Source organism: Salvia hispanica, chromosome 2 (assembly GCF_023119035.1).
Source record: "Salvia hispanica cultivar TCC Black 2014 chromosome 2, UniMelb_Shisp_WGS_1.0, whole genome shotgun sequence".
Lineage (NCBI taxonomy): Eukaryota > Viridiplantae > Streptophyta > Magnoliopsida > Lamiales > Lamiaceae > Salvia > Salvia hispanica.
In genome coordinates, this window is record NC_062966.1 from 29,584,685 (window position 1) to 29,599,935 (window position 15,251).

Below are 15,251 nucleotides of genomic sequence, written 5' to 3' on the forward strand. Positions count from 1 at the left end.
TGAAAATCATTTATATGAATTTTAAACAAGCAGGACTCAAGTTCAAACTCGAAGACTAGACTGAATACCACACAAATTGAGCTCAAACCAAGTGATTGGTAGCAACCAGGGGCGGATCTACGTATATTGAAAGAGGGGCAATTGCTCCACCTCATGTTTTCCATCTCATGCATTATATACCTATTTTAAATTAATTTCTTTTAATCTTTTATTAAATGCACCACCTTAAAAGTGTAAAATTCTTTCATATGTAAATTTGCCCCTTTCCTACAAATTTCTATCTCCGCCTCTGATAGCAACCGAGGTCGAAGATTAAGACATAAGCTCGAGCCGGTCAGTGTTCGATTCGACACAACGGGTTTACGAGTTTACGGCACTCTCACGTAAACTGTTTTCCAGAACAAACTAATGCTATGCAGCCCACAGAATCCCATGGAGTTGAATTCAATTATTCAAAGATGACAACTCGTTGTCTAATCTTTTAATCATTTCAAAACCTTATGCAGACAAGATATGCCCGAAATTGACTTGCCTTTACTATCAACTCCAACTTCCAAGTGTGCCATTACTAAAAAGATGCGTGTATCATTTTTATAGTGTCTCTACTCACAAAGCCATGTGATTTTGGCATTAATGGCATTGATCCACAATACTCTATTCAATTCAATCCAATAAATCCCACTCTATTTATAGCAACTCCATACCACCAATTTCATTTCACATATCCAAACCCATCACAATGCATCGCTCGCTAGTACTCACCGCTTCCCTCCTTGTACTCTCCCTCCTCCGCCTCGCCCCGGCCGCGTCCGCGGCCGCCTGCCACCCGGACGACGAATCCGGGCTCCTCGGGTTCAAGTCGGGCATCACGGCCGACCCGTCCGGCATGCTAGCCTCGTGGAAAAAGGGCTCCGACTGCTGCCAATGGTTCGGCATCACCTGCCTGACGGGCCCCCGCGTCACGGCCCTATCCCTCGTGGGCCGGCCCGGAAACCTCACCACCTCCCTATCCGGTAAAATCTCCCCCTCTCTCTCCAAACTCAAATTCCTAGACAGCATCTATCTCCAAGATCTCAACAACCTCACCGGCCCGTTTCCCGATTTCATATTCACCCTCCCCAATTTCCTCATCATCTACATCGAAAACAACAAATTATCCGGCCCGATCCCGGCCCGAATCGGCAATTTGACCCAATTAATCGCATTCAGCGTCGAAGGAAACCGTTTCTCCGGCCCGATTCCGAGCTCCCTGGGAAACCTAGGCCAGCTGTCTCAGCTCAAACTCGGCGGAAACCGCCTCTCCGGCGCAATTCCGGCCACACTCAGCAGGCTGAGCAACCTCACCCTGCTGAGCCTGGACCGGAACCAACTATCCGGGCCAATCCCGGATATATTCCCGGGCCTCACCAGCCTCATAAGCCTAAGCTTCTCCCACAACAAATTAACCGGGAAAATTCCCAACAGCCTTTCAATTTTAGCGCCAAAATTAAGATTTCTCGAGCTCGGCCACAACTCGCTATCCGGAGCTATCCCGGGCTTTCTCGGAAAGTTTCAGGCCCTTGATACGCTGGATCTTTCCTGGAACAATTATACCGGGCCTGTCCCCAAATCTTTTGCAAATCTCACCAAAATTTTCAATCTTGATCTGTCCCACAACAGATTAACCGATCCATTTCCAGCTATGAATGTGAAAGGCATCGAATCGTTAGATTTATCCCACAATTTATTCAATTTGGGCTCGATTCCGAAGTGGGTGATCTCGTCTCCGATTATCTACTCTCTGAAGCTGGCGAAATGCGGGCTCAAGATAAAGCTAGATGATTTTCGGCCCGTGCAGACTTATTTTTACGACTACATCGATTTATCCGAGAACGAGATAACCGGAAGCCCGGTTCAGCTGGTGAACCGGACCGATTATTTGGTGGGTTTCTATGCTTCGGGTAATAAGTTGAGGTTCGATTTGGGGAGTTTAAGGTTTTCGAAGAGGCTAAGGTACTTGGATTTGTCGAGAAATATGATTTATGGGAAAGTGCCTAAGGCCGTCTCGGGTCTGTCCAAGTTGAATGTTAGTAGTAACCAATTGTGTGGGGCGTTGCCGCCGAACAAGTTCCCGGCAGCTTCGTTTGCCGGGAATAAATGCCTCTGCGGCTCTCCATTGGCGCCGTGCAAAGCTTAAGAAATGTGTAGTTGAGTGAGTTATGACCGATTATCTGTGTATAATAAGAGTGCATGAGTTTATTGTTCATGTAATTTTAATCCCTTGTTCTATCTTTGTTATGGAAGAAATTAACAAATGTTTTCTATGAGTATTTAGATTATTAAAATAGCACGATCAACATTAATAATATGCAAGGCAATCATTTCTTAGTTCATTTTAATATGTAACGAAGTCCTAATTTTGGATTGGATTGTTGCAATATAGTCACAAAGAAGCTGCATCATCGAATTATCCATTACAAAATTGACCATAATTACTCATGATATTTTTATGCGGAAAATGAAGTAGAGTGCTTTCAACAAAGGATCAAAATAGTGGGAACCATCCATTTTGCCATGATTGTTGTCTCACACTACTATTCCACTGTAATTAAATATTAGTAGTACAATCATACGTAGTGTGCACCAATTAATTTATTAGGAATTTATAGACAGTGTTCAATTTTCATTTTTTTTTATAATTTATTTTTGGAACTCTCATTTTTTTGGACTTAAAAACAAATAATGAACACTTCATCCGTTTATGAAAAATAATCTTAGCTATAAATGAGTACAAATTTTAATGTAAACATTGATGAAATAAGTGAGAGAGACAGAGAGTAAAATTTTTTGAAGTACTACTCATGAAAAAGAGATCCACATCCAACTCATAAAGATAAAAATGTTCCATAATTAAATTCTACTTATAAACTAATTTTGATGAATGGATCCAAGTAGACTATTTATTTACCCATGAGATACATTTTCCATCAACTAAGTATATTTACTCATATGGCATACTAAGATATTAGGATGCCACCCCCCTTAAAATAACATCATATCACCATTTCTAGCCAATTATTTGTACGCGTGAACGAATAATAAGCTGTCACGTGGCAAAAAAAAAAAAACTGAAAAAAAATTTGCTGGTCTTTATACATCAATATTTCTTGTCCAGCAATATTCAACATACTATTTCAATGTCATTTCCAAAATATAATGCCTGTACCTAGTATTCGTAAGATTGCTGTGTTGACTAATGTCACGGTGTCATTTTAAGAGGGGTTGTCATTTTAACACAAACCTTGACTCATATTGAAAACAGAAATTGAATCAATCCAAGTTCCACACCACCGACATAAGGAAAATGAAATCCACGATAAAATACAAAATGTGGAGTACATATTTAATAACAAAAGAAAGTGGGCTAAAATACATAAAACCTAAAAGTTGAGGGACCAAAAATCAGATAACCGAACTACCCCACAAAATTCCAACGTGGCATTCGGTTCCATTTATCATTTTGTTTTCGACGCCATGTAGAAAAATCAATTACACAAGTCTTCTTCTTCTTCCTTCAACAGCAAGAGAGAGAGAGGGTGAGATCTGAGCTCCGATCATCCCCAAATTCCAATCCTTCTCTCCAAAACCGCCGCCGCCGCCGCTTCTTCCACCGCCAATTTCATCCCCGAACTACCCTTGCCAAAAACCCCCAAATTCCAGAAATGTCCCTAAATATGAAAACCTTGACGCAGGCCTTCGCGAAGGCGTCGGCCGTGATCGAGAAGACCGTGCAAACCACAGTGCAGGAAGTGACCGGCCTCCCCAGGGCGATGCAGGAATACGACCTCCTCGATCAGATCGGATCGGCGGGGCCCGGCCTCGCCTGGAAATTGTACTCCGCCAAGTCACGAGACGGCCACGCGCCGGCGGTCTACCCTACCGTGTGCGTTTGGGTGCTGGACAAAAAGGCGCTTTCGGAGGCTCGGCAGCGGGCCGGGCTGTCCAAGGCTGCGGAGGATTCGTTTCTGGATGTGATTCGGGCCGATGCGGCCCGGCTCGTGAGGCTGAGGCACCCTGGGGTAGTGCACGTGGTCCAGGCGCTGGATGAGAGTAAGAGTACGATGGCCATGGTCACGGAGCCGCTGTTTGCGTCGGCAGCCAATGCGCTGGGGAATGTGGAGAATATCGCCACAGTTCCTAAGGAGCTCAAGGGGATGGTATGGTCTTCAATTGCAGCAATTTAGGTTTTCCTGAAGTTGAGGATTAGTTTTTTTGAGTTTGGATTGTCGTATTGGGTATTTCAGCTGGATAATGGATGCTAATTTGGAAATACTACTAATTAATTTTTGGCTAGGTGTTCTTTACGGAAGAAGAGAGGATTTTTTAACGACACTAAATGTGATGAGAGAATTGAATAAATTTTGTTGCTTAGTACTCATTTCAGTCATTTGCACTATCAACTCCGTTAAATTATCCCTTTTTTATTGCACTTTTCCAATTGGTAGTTTAAATATAGTTGCAATTCAGGAACGTGTTCATACTTGTGCTATTTCTTGCGAGTTCTGATTGATAGACTGTATCTGGTGCAGGAAATGGGAATATTGGAGATTAAGCATGGTCTGCTCCAGATTGCAGAGACATTAGATTTTCTTCATAATAATGCACATCTTATCCACCGGGCTATATCTCCGGAGGTAGTTTCTTCAATACAGTATAATACAAATGACTTCCATTCATTGTGTTTGTAGGATTGTCATTTATTTTCTGTTAATTTAAAATTTCGTCTTTTGAGTTTGTGGAATAGAAGAAGTTATAACCGTCAGTGTATACCAGTACGATTTTTAGAGGCATCTCTTTGATATGCAGTTTTCATTTCTTGGCGCTATATGGAGGCATAGAATTGAATTTTGTGTTGTACCATACACAGTCTAACATGTGCTTCTTTGTCATTTTTGCCTCCTCTATACCTCTGTTTCTGAAATTGGCCAGGAACCTAACTTGTTGCGACTTATAAATTATATAATTCAGTATATATATTCTGATAAAGTAAGGTTCATCTTTTAATGCTTGCTTCCAATTAAATAGCTTGTGATGTAAACATGTCCTACATGTCATGGTTATAAAACACTCTGTAGAAAGTTTTCCATGACGAACTGGTTGATATTTTAAATCATTTGTGTACTAATTGCCTGTTCACTTGGCATCGGTGCCATCCTGTCTCGGGCGGCTACATTGTGCCTATGGTTAAACTGATGTTCTTTCTCTATGTGGCAGACTATCCTTATTACGTCTAATGGAGCTTGGAAGCTTGGTGGCTTTGGTTTTTCCATTTCAGCTGATCAGTCTTCCAGTGATTCTGCTAGTGTGCAAGCATTCCATTACGCTGTGAGTCATCAATTTTTGTTAATTTTTGGCAAATATGGATATTATTTTCAACTCTCTTGTGGATTATGTTTATCTGCTGTGTTCTATGCACTCTCTAGATATATTATATGCAGTATTTTGTGCTTTTAGTTGGCTTGTATTCCACCATTTTTATAATATTCTTGTCTTATGAAAGAATATTTATATATGAGGATCTACTTCTAGTAGTTACTTGGTGATATTGCCCATAAAACAAGTAAAAGAATTAAAAAATAAATATGGCTTTACAGCATTCTCAATCTCTTAATTGTAGCTATCCTAGCAAAAAACTCCATGAATGCAATTATTATATATCTGCAGTTCTGCACTGCCAGGGTTCCACCTCCATGATGCCTTTTGTTGATAATACTCTCATAGGAATTAAAACTTTGTTCGACATCAGGCATTGTTTTATTGTTGGAGTAATTTAGAAGGCATAAACTGAGAATCTACCCTGATCCATTTTCTTAGAGTATTCTCTATATTGTTGTCCACTTGACCCAGTTTTTCGTATTGCAATTGCTAGTGCTCTTCTACTAATATTTGCTTCCTTTTGTTTTGAGGACTGTCTGGATTATTGCGAGTTTGAATCATGCATTACTGAATTCTTAACTGGCTTTGCTAACAGGAATACGATGTAGAAGATTCTATACTGCCCTTGCAGCCATCAATAAACTACACTGCCCCCCAACTGGTACGGAGTAAACAGCTTCGGTTGGGACTGCTGCTGATATTTTCAGTTTTGCATGCCTTGCCTACCACTTGGTGGCTCGGAAACCGTTATTTGATTGTAACAACAATGTGAAGATGGTAAGTTTTACTATCTTTGAACTTTGGCAATGCTGCATTGCTGATTGTTTGTTATGAGCTTTGACATCAGGAAATAGATGCTCCTTTTTAAGTTTTGATGTTTTCCTGCTAATATCATGTGCTTTTATTTACATCTCATTCTGCACATCTTCTGATTTTGATATAAAACCTTTATTAAGGAATAAGAAAATATCTGCCTCTATACGTAACTTGGTCAGGACTGAGTATATCATCTCTACTATGTTAAGCATGTAGTTATATATTCTGGTTTTCTAGGATGCTGCACTGCCTCTCCTGGCCACTTATATATCAAAAAAATGAAATTAGGGATGCTGTGTTTTTGTCTTTGTCTTTGTAAGTTTTATAGGTTTTTCCAGACATTTTGGGGTTTTCCACAAGCATGTGCTTGTTTAGAGAATAATTTTTCTTGGCTGGTTGCTTTTTGGCAGTACATGAATAGTTTAACGTACCTGACAAATGAGGCATTTACAAAAATTCCCAGGGGGCTAGTCCCAGATTTGCAGAGAATGCTCTCAACAAATGAGGCTTCAAGGCCAACTGCATTGGATTTCACAGGTTAGGATTTTACTCTGTTTGGTTATAGTTGTTTAGTATATCAACAAAATCTCTGATGGTGAATGTTAAGGTGCTAGATATCATTTTTTATTTGTTGTTTCAGGGCATGCTGACAGTACAGTGTATGTAAAAATTTCATGCATTACTTGATTTGTTTTATCAAATATCCCGCTCTTATTTGCAATTGCAGGTTCATCTTTTTTTCGTGAGGATACAAGGTTGCGTGCTCTTCGCTTTTGGATCACTTGCTTGTATGTAATCCATTATTTACCTCAGCTTGGACTTGGTATTAAAAGTTACATAGTAGAAGTTTTTTAATTTGGAATTTTCTCTGACTACTTCCAGGAGAGAGATAACATGCAGAAAACTGAATTTCTTAAAGCTTTATCCGATATGTGGAAAGATTTGAACCCCGTGTTTTGCGGTACAAGGTTTGAATATTTTATTTCCTTCAATTCTATTCAATTTGGAAAAATCTGTTATTGTATGTTGATATAGATCAAGTAGATATAGATCAAGTAATGCATTATACTTCATAGAGAATCAGATGTTGACTAATTTAAGTTTTTTAACCTTAAATTTACACTTCATTATAAGTCATGGTATCTGTCTTATGGTTTCTTTAACATGATGTCAGAAGTAAGCTCTGTCTTCCTTTTAATATGGGTGTACTTAGTTTTTCAAAATGTTTTTTGTTTGGACAAGTTAAAAAATTTATCCTTGGATTGCATTCTGTACACAGGTTCTCCCCACTTTGTGCTGAACTCCGAAAATTTTGGGGATGCAACCTATGATTCTGCCTATGGTTCTGACAATAGCGGAGTCACAGGTACAGTATTAATTCATCATTTTATTCTGAAGCCTTTGGCATGATTTATTTCTGTTTTGGAATTAGATTTGATTTTTCCTTTGCATGATGAATTTGTGACTTGAATAATCATTTAGCATCAGGCTCGAGACTATAGGCTTATGTTGTAAAATTTATTGTAGGACAAAATGACTTTGAGCAATCAACCTACCAGCTCTTGTACCTGTCTTTAGTGCAGCTGCTGGTGAGACATTATTGCTGCTTGTCAAGCATGCTGAGCTTATTATCCACAAGGTAGCAAATATCTACTAAACTACCATTTATGCACCACATCACTATTATCGAATCTTTTTGCTTATACCCTGAAAGATAAATTTATTACTAATTTCTTCTTTACACCTGGCAGGCTAGTCAGGAGCACCTTGTTTCACATATTCTTCCGATGCTTGTTCGAGCTTATGATGATACGGATGCTCGCTTGCAAGAGGAAGTTCTCAAAAAGACTGTTTCACTTGCAAAACAACTAGATGTTCAGGTAATTGATTTCTGGAAGTGCTCTTTGTTTCAGTTGCTTTTCCCAATGGAACTATTCACAATTTTTATCTCTTCATTTCTTTTTCCATCTTGCAGCTGGTGACGAAGCTATCCTGCCCCGTGTTCATGGTTTGGCCCTCAGAACAACTGTTGCAGCGGTATGTGATGTCGGTGAATGTTTTGTATTCCAACTACAGGAAATTTTAGCTTGTTAGACTCTACTGGACACAGATTCACAAGTTTTTATTCAAATTGCAGGTGAGAGTGAATGCCCTCTTATGTTTAAGTGACATGGTTCAGTTACTAGATAAGAATGCTGTTTTAGAAATCTTGCAAACTATTCAACGATGCACAGCTGTTGATCATTCTGCTCCAACGCTTTTGTGTACCCTTGGGGTTGAAATGCAATTTTGAAGCAGGTCTGTGTTTTTCACTGTCTTGGTGGATCTTGAATGAATTTATCAATACAGTACTCTTAATCTTACCTCCGTAAATTTACTCTTTGTACCAGTATGGAGTTGAATTGTAGCGGTGCATGTTCTTCCACTACTAATACCTCTTCTCACCACCCAACAATTGAATGTACAGCAGTTTGTAAGTATATGCTTTTCATCAAGGATGTATTAAGGTAAGATTGCCATCTTTTGTGTAGCTATGCTCACCTTCGAAGTTTCCTTTTTCTTTGTCTTCAGTTAACACCACTGCTGGTTAACTTGCTACTATGCAACTATGCAGTTTAAATTTTACTCGACTTTCCTCCTGTCTCTTTATAGGAGAATAGAAGAAAAACGAGGAGTAACCTTAACACAGTCTGGACAGGCGGAACCAAAACAATCACCTACAGTTGAAGGACTGCTATCAGGACAAACGAATAAACCTGTTCCCCTAGTGCTCCATCTAATACAAAGCGCAGTTCAGCATGGGATGAAGACGGGATACCGAATAGGAGCTGCAACTGCCCCGCAGTCGTCATCTGCAGCATCAGCTGCCCAGTCTGCAGTACCGAATCAGCCTCCGCAGAGCAACTTATCCTTGAAATCATCTGCTCCTTCCACTCAGCAACCAACATCTTCATGCCCTCCAGTTGATGTTGAATGGCCTCCCAAAAATTCATCAAACGTTTGCAGCTCAATTTGGTGGCTTGGACATTCTAAACGGAAACAAAGGCACCCCCAGATTCGAACTTGGATGATATAGATCCTTTTGCTAACTGGCCCCCCGGCCTAGTGGCACCACAATAATCCCGGCCCATGAACAATGGCTCCACGACATCATCAGTGAATAAATATGGGCTCAACAGCAGTTCAACATCTGCCAATGGTTCGAACACTCAATCCCCATCTTGGGCATTCAGCATGCCGACCCAGAATCAAGGAATCACTTCATCACCAAGCATTGGAAGTAGCAATGGTGGACTGAGTTCACAATCACTCTTGGGCAGGTGAAGCAAAACCACGGCGTTTAGGTTCTTCCAGTCAGAAGGCAGCAAATTTGGATTCAATATTTGCTTCCAACAAGAATGAGCATACTGCACTAAGGCTCGCTCCACCTCCTGCAACTGCTGTTGGCAGAGGGCGAGGTAGGGGGAAATCGAGGGCAAACGGCCAAACGAAGTCTAAAACCGATCAACCCCCCTCTATTGGACTTGCTGAATCTATACATACAACCACGCCTGCTCTGTCTCTGTAGTTGGTGTTCAAGGTTCAGATCCTTCGTCATTGTCTGCCGCGGCTTGAAGAGTTCCCTCTTTTTGTGCTTGATGCGTATTTTCCTCGAAATGGTGAGGTTTTTGTTGTTCAATAGCATGTAACCGAGTTTGTAGCATAGTGTGGGATAGACACCTTTCTAGAAAGTTCTTTTTTCTTTTTCCTTGGGGGTGGAATGAAATTCATTTATCGTTGATAATTCTTTTTATTCTTAGAAACTGGCAACTCCCATTAATGGGGACTATAAAAAATAAGTTGAGGTCATATTGTTGTTGTGTATATGTGTGGATCACTTTGGAAACTGTCAAATTTTGATTTACTCTACTATTGAAACAATATTAATTAGTGATTTGATGATTTTTTTTTGCTTAAAACTCTTTAGTTCAGTATGTATGTATTGTACTCAACTCAAATCTTTAATGTTATTAACTCAAATCTTTAATGTTATTATTATAGGCTCTTGTCTATAAAAATATAAAAGGAGAGTTTTGAGGATATTCACGTAAATACTATTTTAATTAAAAGCTATTTATTGATTAAAATTATTATTAGTTAGTGAGAAGTTATTTAAAGTTAATATGGAGTTAATGGGTGGTTATATCAATCATTATTATCTATAATAATTTATGTATACTTACTACTCGTATCCGAAGAAGCCCGAGGTGGCCATGTTTTGCTCATGAAGCCACCATAAGATTGATGATCAGGAAAGGCAAAGGCGAGCAATATGTCTGCAAGGTGTTTGATGCCCCGAATCTTCCCGAGGCCGAAGCAATATCCTTTCTCTCGCTTCTACATTTAATAAATTTCCATTTCTAATCTCATATATTTGAATTCCGATTTAGAACAATGTGGGTTTTCTTAACAAACAAGTTTATATCTCCAGGTGTAATTGTAACGCTAAGGATTGAGGCAAATACCGTATCTTTATGTTTTATTGATATTTGATTAGTTTCTATACTATGAAACATAAATGCTTTATTCAAACTTAATATGCTTTTGGTTAGGCTTCAGAGAGCAAACGAGGTACCTGAGGCGAAGATACGACAATTTGGCGACAACTAACGAGATTTTTCCAAGGCCAGAGTGAGAAGTGAAGGAGCATCACAATACTTCGTACAAATTGGAAGGAGAAGAGAGATATGATGAGACTTGAACATGAGCCGCCAGAAGATGTAAGCATTTAACCCTATTTTCAATTTTTATTGTATTGTTCGAATGAGTTAAAATTGAGTGATTATAGGGCCATCTTTTGTATAATTATTTATGCTTCTAAAATTAATATTGTAATTTGTCTATCAAGTGAGTTTTGCTCTCTCCATCCCCCTCTTTCTCTTTTAATTCATTTACTATATAAGTTTAATTTTATTTTAGCATTTTTTTTTATTTTTCAATATAGCAATTTTATTTTAATAATTTATTTATTTTTAAATTACATATAATTTTATTGTTTCTCATTTTAGTTACTACGAAAAAATTAAAATATGTCGTGCAACGCACACGGTGATACTAGTTTCTTTAAATCTAAACTTCAATCATTATATAAACACAACAATCATAGCAATATGAACTTTTCATCCCTTTCATTTCACAGGGTAATATGACCAAACAATGAACCTGTTATCACAAAACATGTGATCCAAAATCAAACCCCAATCTAGATACATCAGTTCCCAAAACCTTTTCATGGCGTTCCACGACGATGGGCCGGCTTGAACCCATGCGACGGGCCATGAGTCCCATTGGCAGCCAACGCACCCAAGGCATGAGCTTGCCTCGACATGATCCCAGCCGTTGATGTGCTCTGCGATAAGACGATCTCGACCCATCACCGCATGATTCCATCCCTTCCGCCATCACCTGCCAAACCAAGCTTCCACTCATTGTACCTCCATTTTGTGCATATCTATACACATCTCTGTACACATTTCCAATGTATGTGTCTCTCTTATTCAAAGTATACCCTGGATCTTTGCTTGATTTCCCAAACTCAGCAAGCACCAATGGCTTCTTCAATGTGTTTTTGCATCTTGCCAATGATTGAACAACCAGCTCTGCATGAATCTCACTTGTTCATCCTCACTTTTCCCACTTAGCCTGCAACAAAATATTCTATAAAGTTAATGGCCACATTCTCATTTTTTTCATGTGGCAAAAGGAAATTCTATCCATGTAGACAAATTATAGCCATTTTTACAAGTATATAATCATCGAATTTCCCGTATAGGGGTGTTACTACTCGATAATTTTATTTAGGGAAAATTGCTAAAAAAAACATAAAGTTTGGTCAAATTGTCGGCCTCGTAAATTTTAAAAATTGCAAGTTATGAACTTAACGTGACACGTGCATGTATAAAATTTAAACGCCGTCGTTGAGTAGTTGAACATTTTGGCCACATAGTATTTTCATTTGCAACCTCATTAATAAATTTCCTCAAATCTGAGATTATATGAGACAATTGAGAAAATGCGGAGTATATTGCCTAATTTTTAAAAATTGAAATTTGGCCCAAAAAAATTTGACCAAACTTAATGTTTCTATAGCAATTTGACCTATTATTTACATGACTAGTAAAGATGAAATGTGAGAAAACCTAAATTAAGAAAGTGTAGTAACAAACCAGATATCAGGATAAGCATGGATGGTGGCGAAGTCGATGTCTTTAACAAGATGGTTAGAAATGAAATCAGTCCCAACTTGAATATTATTAGGATTGGCTTGTTTTCTTTCTGGCACACTGTCTCCATAGAAACCTTCCATTCCTATCTCCAGCAAGTGTTTGTTGTCAATCGATTTCACGAAACTTGCCATTTCTTCAACCATCCCTATTCGATATCGAGAAATTCATGAATTAGGGTTTTGTCTTTTTTTTTCAGTCAATTCTTCGTTTGTCCCACAATAAATGTCTCATTTCGTATATAATATATTTACGATTACTCACGTTTACTGTTTTCCCGGGGTGGTCGGTTTCGCAACGGGCTCGCTTTATGAGTTCCCACGCCATGATTGTGGGTTCATCCTTGTAAGCAACCCTAGTAATGGTGTTTAATCTTGTCATCACTGTCTGCAAAAGAGATGAATTCATATTCAAAAGATTAAAAAGAATTCTCAATTTTAAACATTCCTTTATACTATATGGTGCATTATTTTTTGAATTAATATCTAAAATAACTTACTTACCTTAATGTGATTTTTGTAGTAATCTTTAATGATTTGATTTGTGTAAAAATCATCATCTCCACTGATTGTTGCTCCTGCATTTTTTGCCCATTGAGCATACTGTGGTCTACCTCCATAATCTTTGTAATTATTCACGAAGCTAAGAATGAGACGAATTCCATATTTCTTTGCTTCGGAAATAATAAAATCCAATCCCTGCAACATTTACACTCGTTAGTATTATTAATTATCTCGACGAAGGAAATTATTAATTTATCTAGACAAAGTCTAGGTCAAAAGGAAATTATTAATTTTTGTATTTAGACACAAATGTAGATCCACTAAAATTAAAGACCATTGCTAATTAAGGATAGTTATTAATTTAATTAAAGATAATAAGTTGTCTTTATTCTTGGTGTTGCAAATGGAAGTGTTTCAAAAAATAAAAAATTAGGTAGCTTTTATTTGCGTCCTAAATTTTTATATATTTTTTAAAAAATTCAATGCAAGTAATTAGCTCGTATATTGTAATCATGAATACCCGAAAGACATGTTTATCGTAGGTTCCCGGGAAATTTGGAGGGCGCGATCGCCTCCGTCCGCAAAGCCCAAGTCCGGCAGACACTCGAGACCGGCGGCGGAGGCATCCCGGAGAGCGGCGGAGACCTTGGCGGTCGTTGACGCTCGGAGGAGAGGTACATCATCCAATAGGAGTTGAATCCATTAAAGAGAAATGGAGATCCATCTATAACTAACTGGACCCACTTATTCCTACAAAAGATTGAAGTGGAACTGTGCCTTGGCAGACAATAGTCCTCACTGACAACATTAACATGCCTACAATCAAACCAATGGACCCCATTTTGGACGATGTTCTAAATCGTCACAAAGAAGAACGAAATATATAGAGAGACAACTCAATTAACAAGGAAGAAAAAATGGAAAACTTGAGTGTAAGTGTATCTTACGATTAATCTAATATAGACAAAGAAAATAGGGAAATAATTGTAAGAAGGAAAGCTAATTAACTACAATTATGTATATTGGGAAATCTAATTTGTATAAGAAAATCCAATTAATGCCGATTAATTAATATTTGGTCATAACTTTCCTACTAAGAAATAACTATTAAAATTGAATAATTAAACAAACTTTAATTTTCATCTATAATGAAAAATGAGAGAGGATTAAACTCACAATATTCTTGCCCATTAAAAAACGTGCCTTGCAATTCATCCAATATAGACAAATTAAATAAGGAAATATGTATAATTAATTAGACAATCAGGCAAATTGAAAATCTAATTTGTAGAAGAAAATTCAATTAATTCAAATTAATTAATGTTTGGTCAAAAACTTTCCTACTAAATAAATTACTATCTATAAAACAATTAAACCAGCCTTAATTAATTTCATCAAAAAAACCAATTTTTTGGGGTTCAATTCATTTTCTTAAAACAATTTATTCATAATGAAGGTGTGGACATGTGGCGTGTGGCAGATAGTTAATTTTATTAATCTCAAATTGGATACGAAATTTGGAATGGCTAAACTAAATCGTGACTTTGTCACGTTTGTTTGTTTGTTTAATTCACGTTTTCAACATTTTCTTTACTTGGGAAGTAAATACTATCATTATAATTTGATTTAGTGAGTCCCTTCCTCCCAATAACTTAAATTAAATTCTCAGTTATTACGCAATATACATTGATCACTACCCGTTAAATTATCAGTCAATTACTATTGTTATTATATTTTCGCAAATTAATATTCTATCCGTTCCAAAAAATAGAGCATGTTCGCTAGTCGCTAGCCAGTTTTTTTTATAATGTACAATGACCATCATCACATTCACATGTCACATGTGCTCTTTCTAACCAACTCAATACATAAATATTTTTTCTAAAATATTTATTGGAGAAAATCAGAGAATATATGATTTGCCTATGTACTTATTAATAAAGACTAATTTTTTAACTTCTAACTATTGAACACAAATCTTATACACTATCACAAATGTTAAAAGTTAATATTAAACTAAGCAAATAAATAAAATGTTGAAAAGATCTACACCTATTAAGCAAAGGAATCATAGGGTAATGATGATTTCATCAACTCTTCTTCACTTTTAGTTAGTTAGTTCTATGTTTATTCGAATTAAGCTTTATTTAATTGAACCCAACATTTTCAAATAAAAAACTAGAAAAGAAAATATAATAGGATAATGATTCTTAATGAATCATAATAATAAATCCTACTAATGACTATGATAATA

At 37.5% G+C, this 15,251-nt stretch overlaps 1 protein-coding gene and 2 pseudogenes across 1 annotated transcript; 2 read left to right on the plus strand and 1 right to left on the minus strand.

The window, feature by feature from the left end:
• Positions 1-708: 708 nt before the first annotated feature.
• On the plus strand, positions 709-2,303 carry LOC125207339 (MDIS1-interacting receptor like kinase 2-like). The gene has a single exon (XM_048106634.1). The coding sequence runs from the start codon at positions 740-742 to the stop codon at positions 2,174-2,176; it is 1,437 nt and encodes a 478-aa protein (XP_047962591.1). The 5' UTR covers positions 709-739; the 3' UTR covers positions 2,177-2,303.
• Positions 2,304-3,515: 1,212 nt separating this feature from the next.
• On the plus strand, positions 3,516-9,799 carry LOC125206754 (annotated as a pseudogene).
• A 1,581-nt stretch (positions 9,800-11,380) lies between these two features.
• Positions 11,381-13,838, minus strand: LOC125206755 (annotated as a pseudogene).
• Positions 13,839-15,251: the final 1,413 nt, after the last annotated feature.

Coding starts and splice junctions, on each gene's coding strand:
- LOC125207339 (XM_048106634.1), top strand. CDS start 740: ATGCATCGCTCGCTAGTACTCACCGCTTCCCTCCTTGTACTCTCCCTC.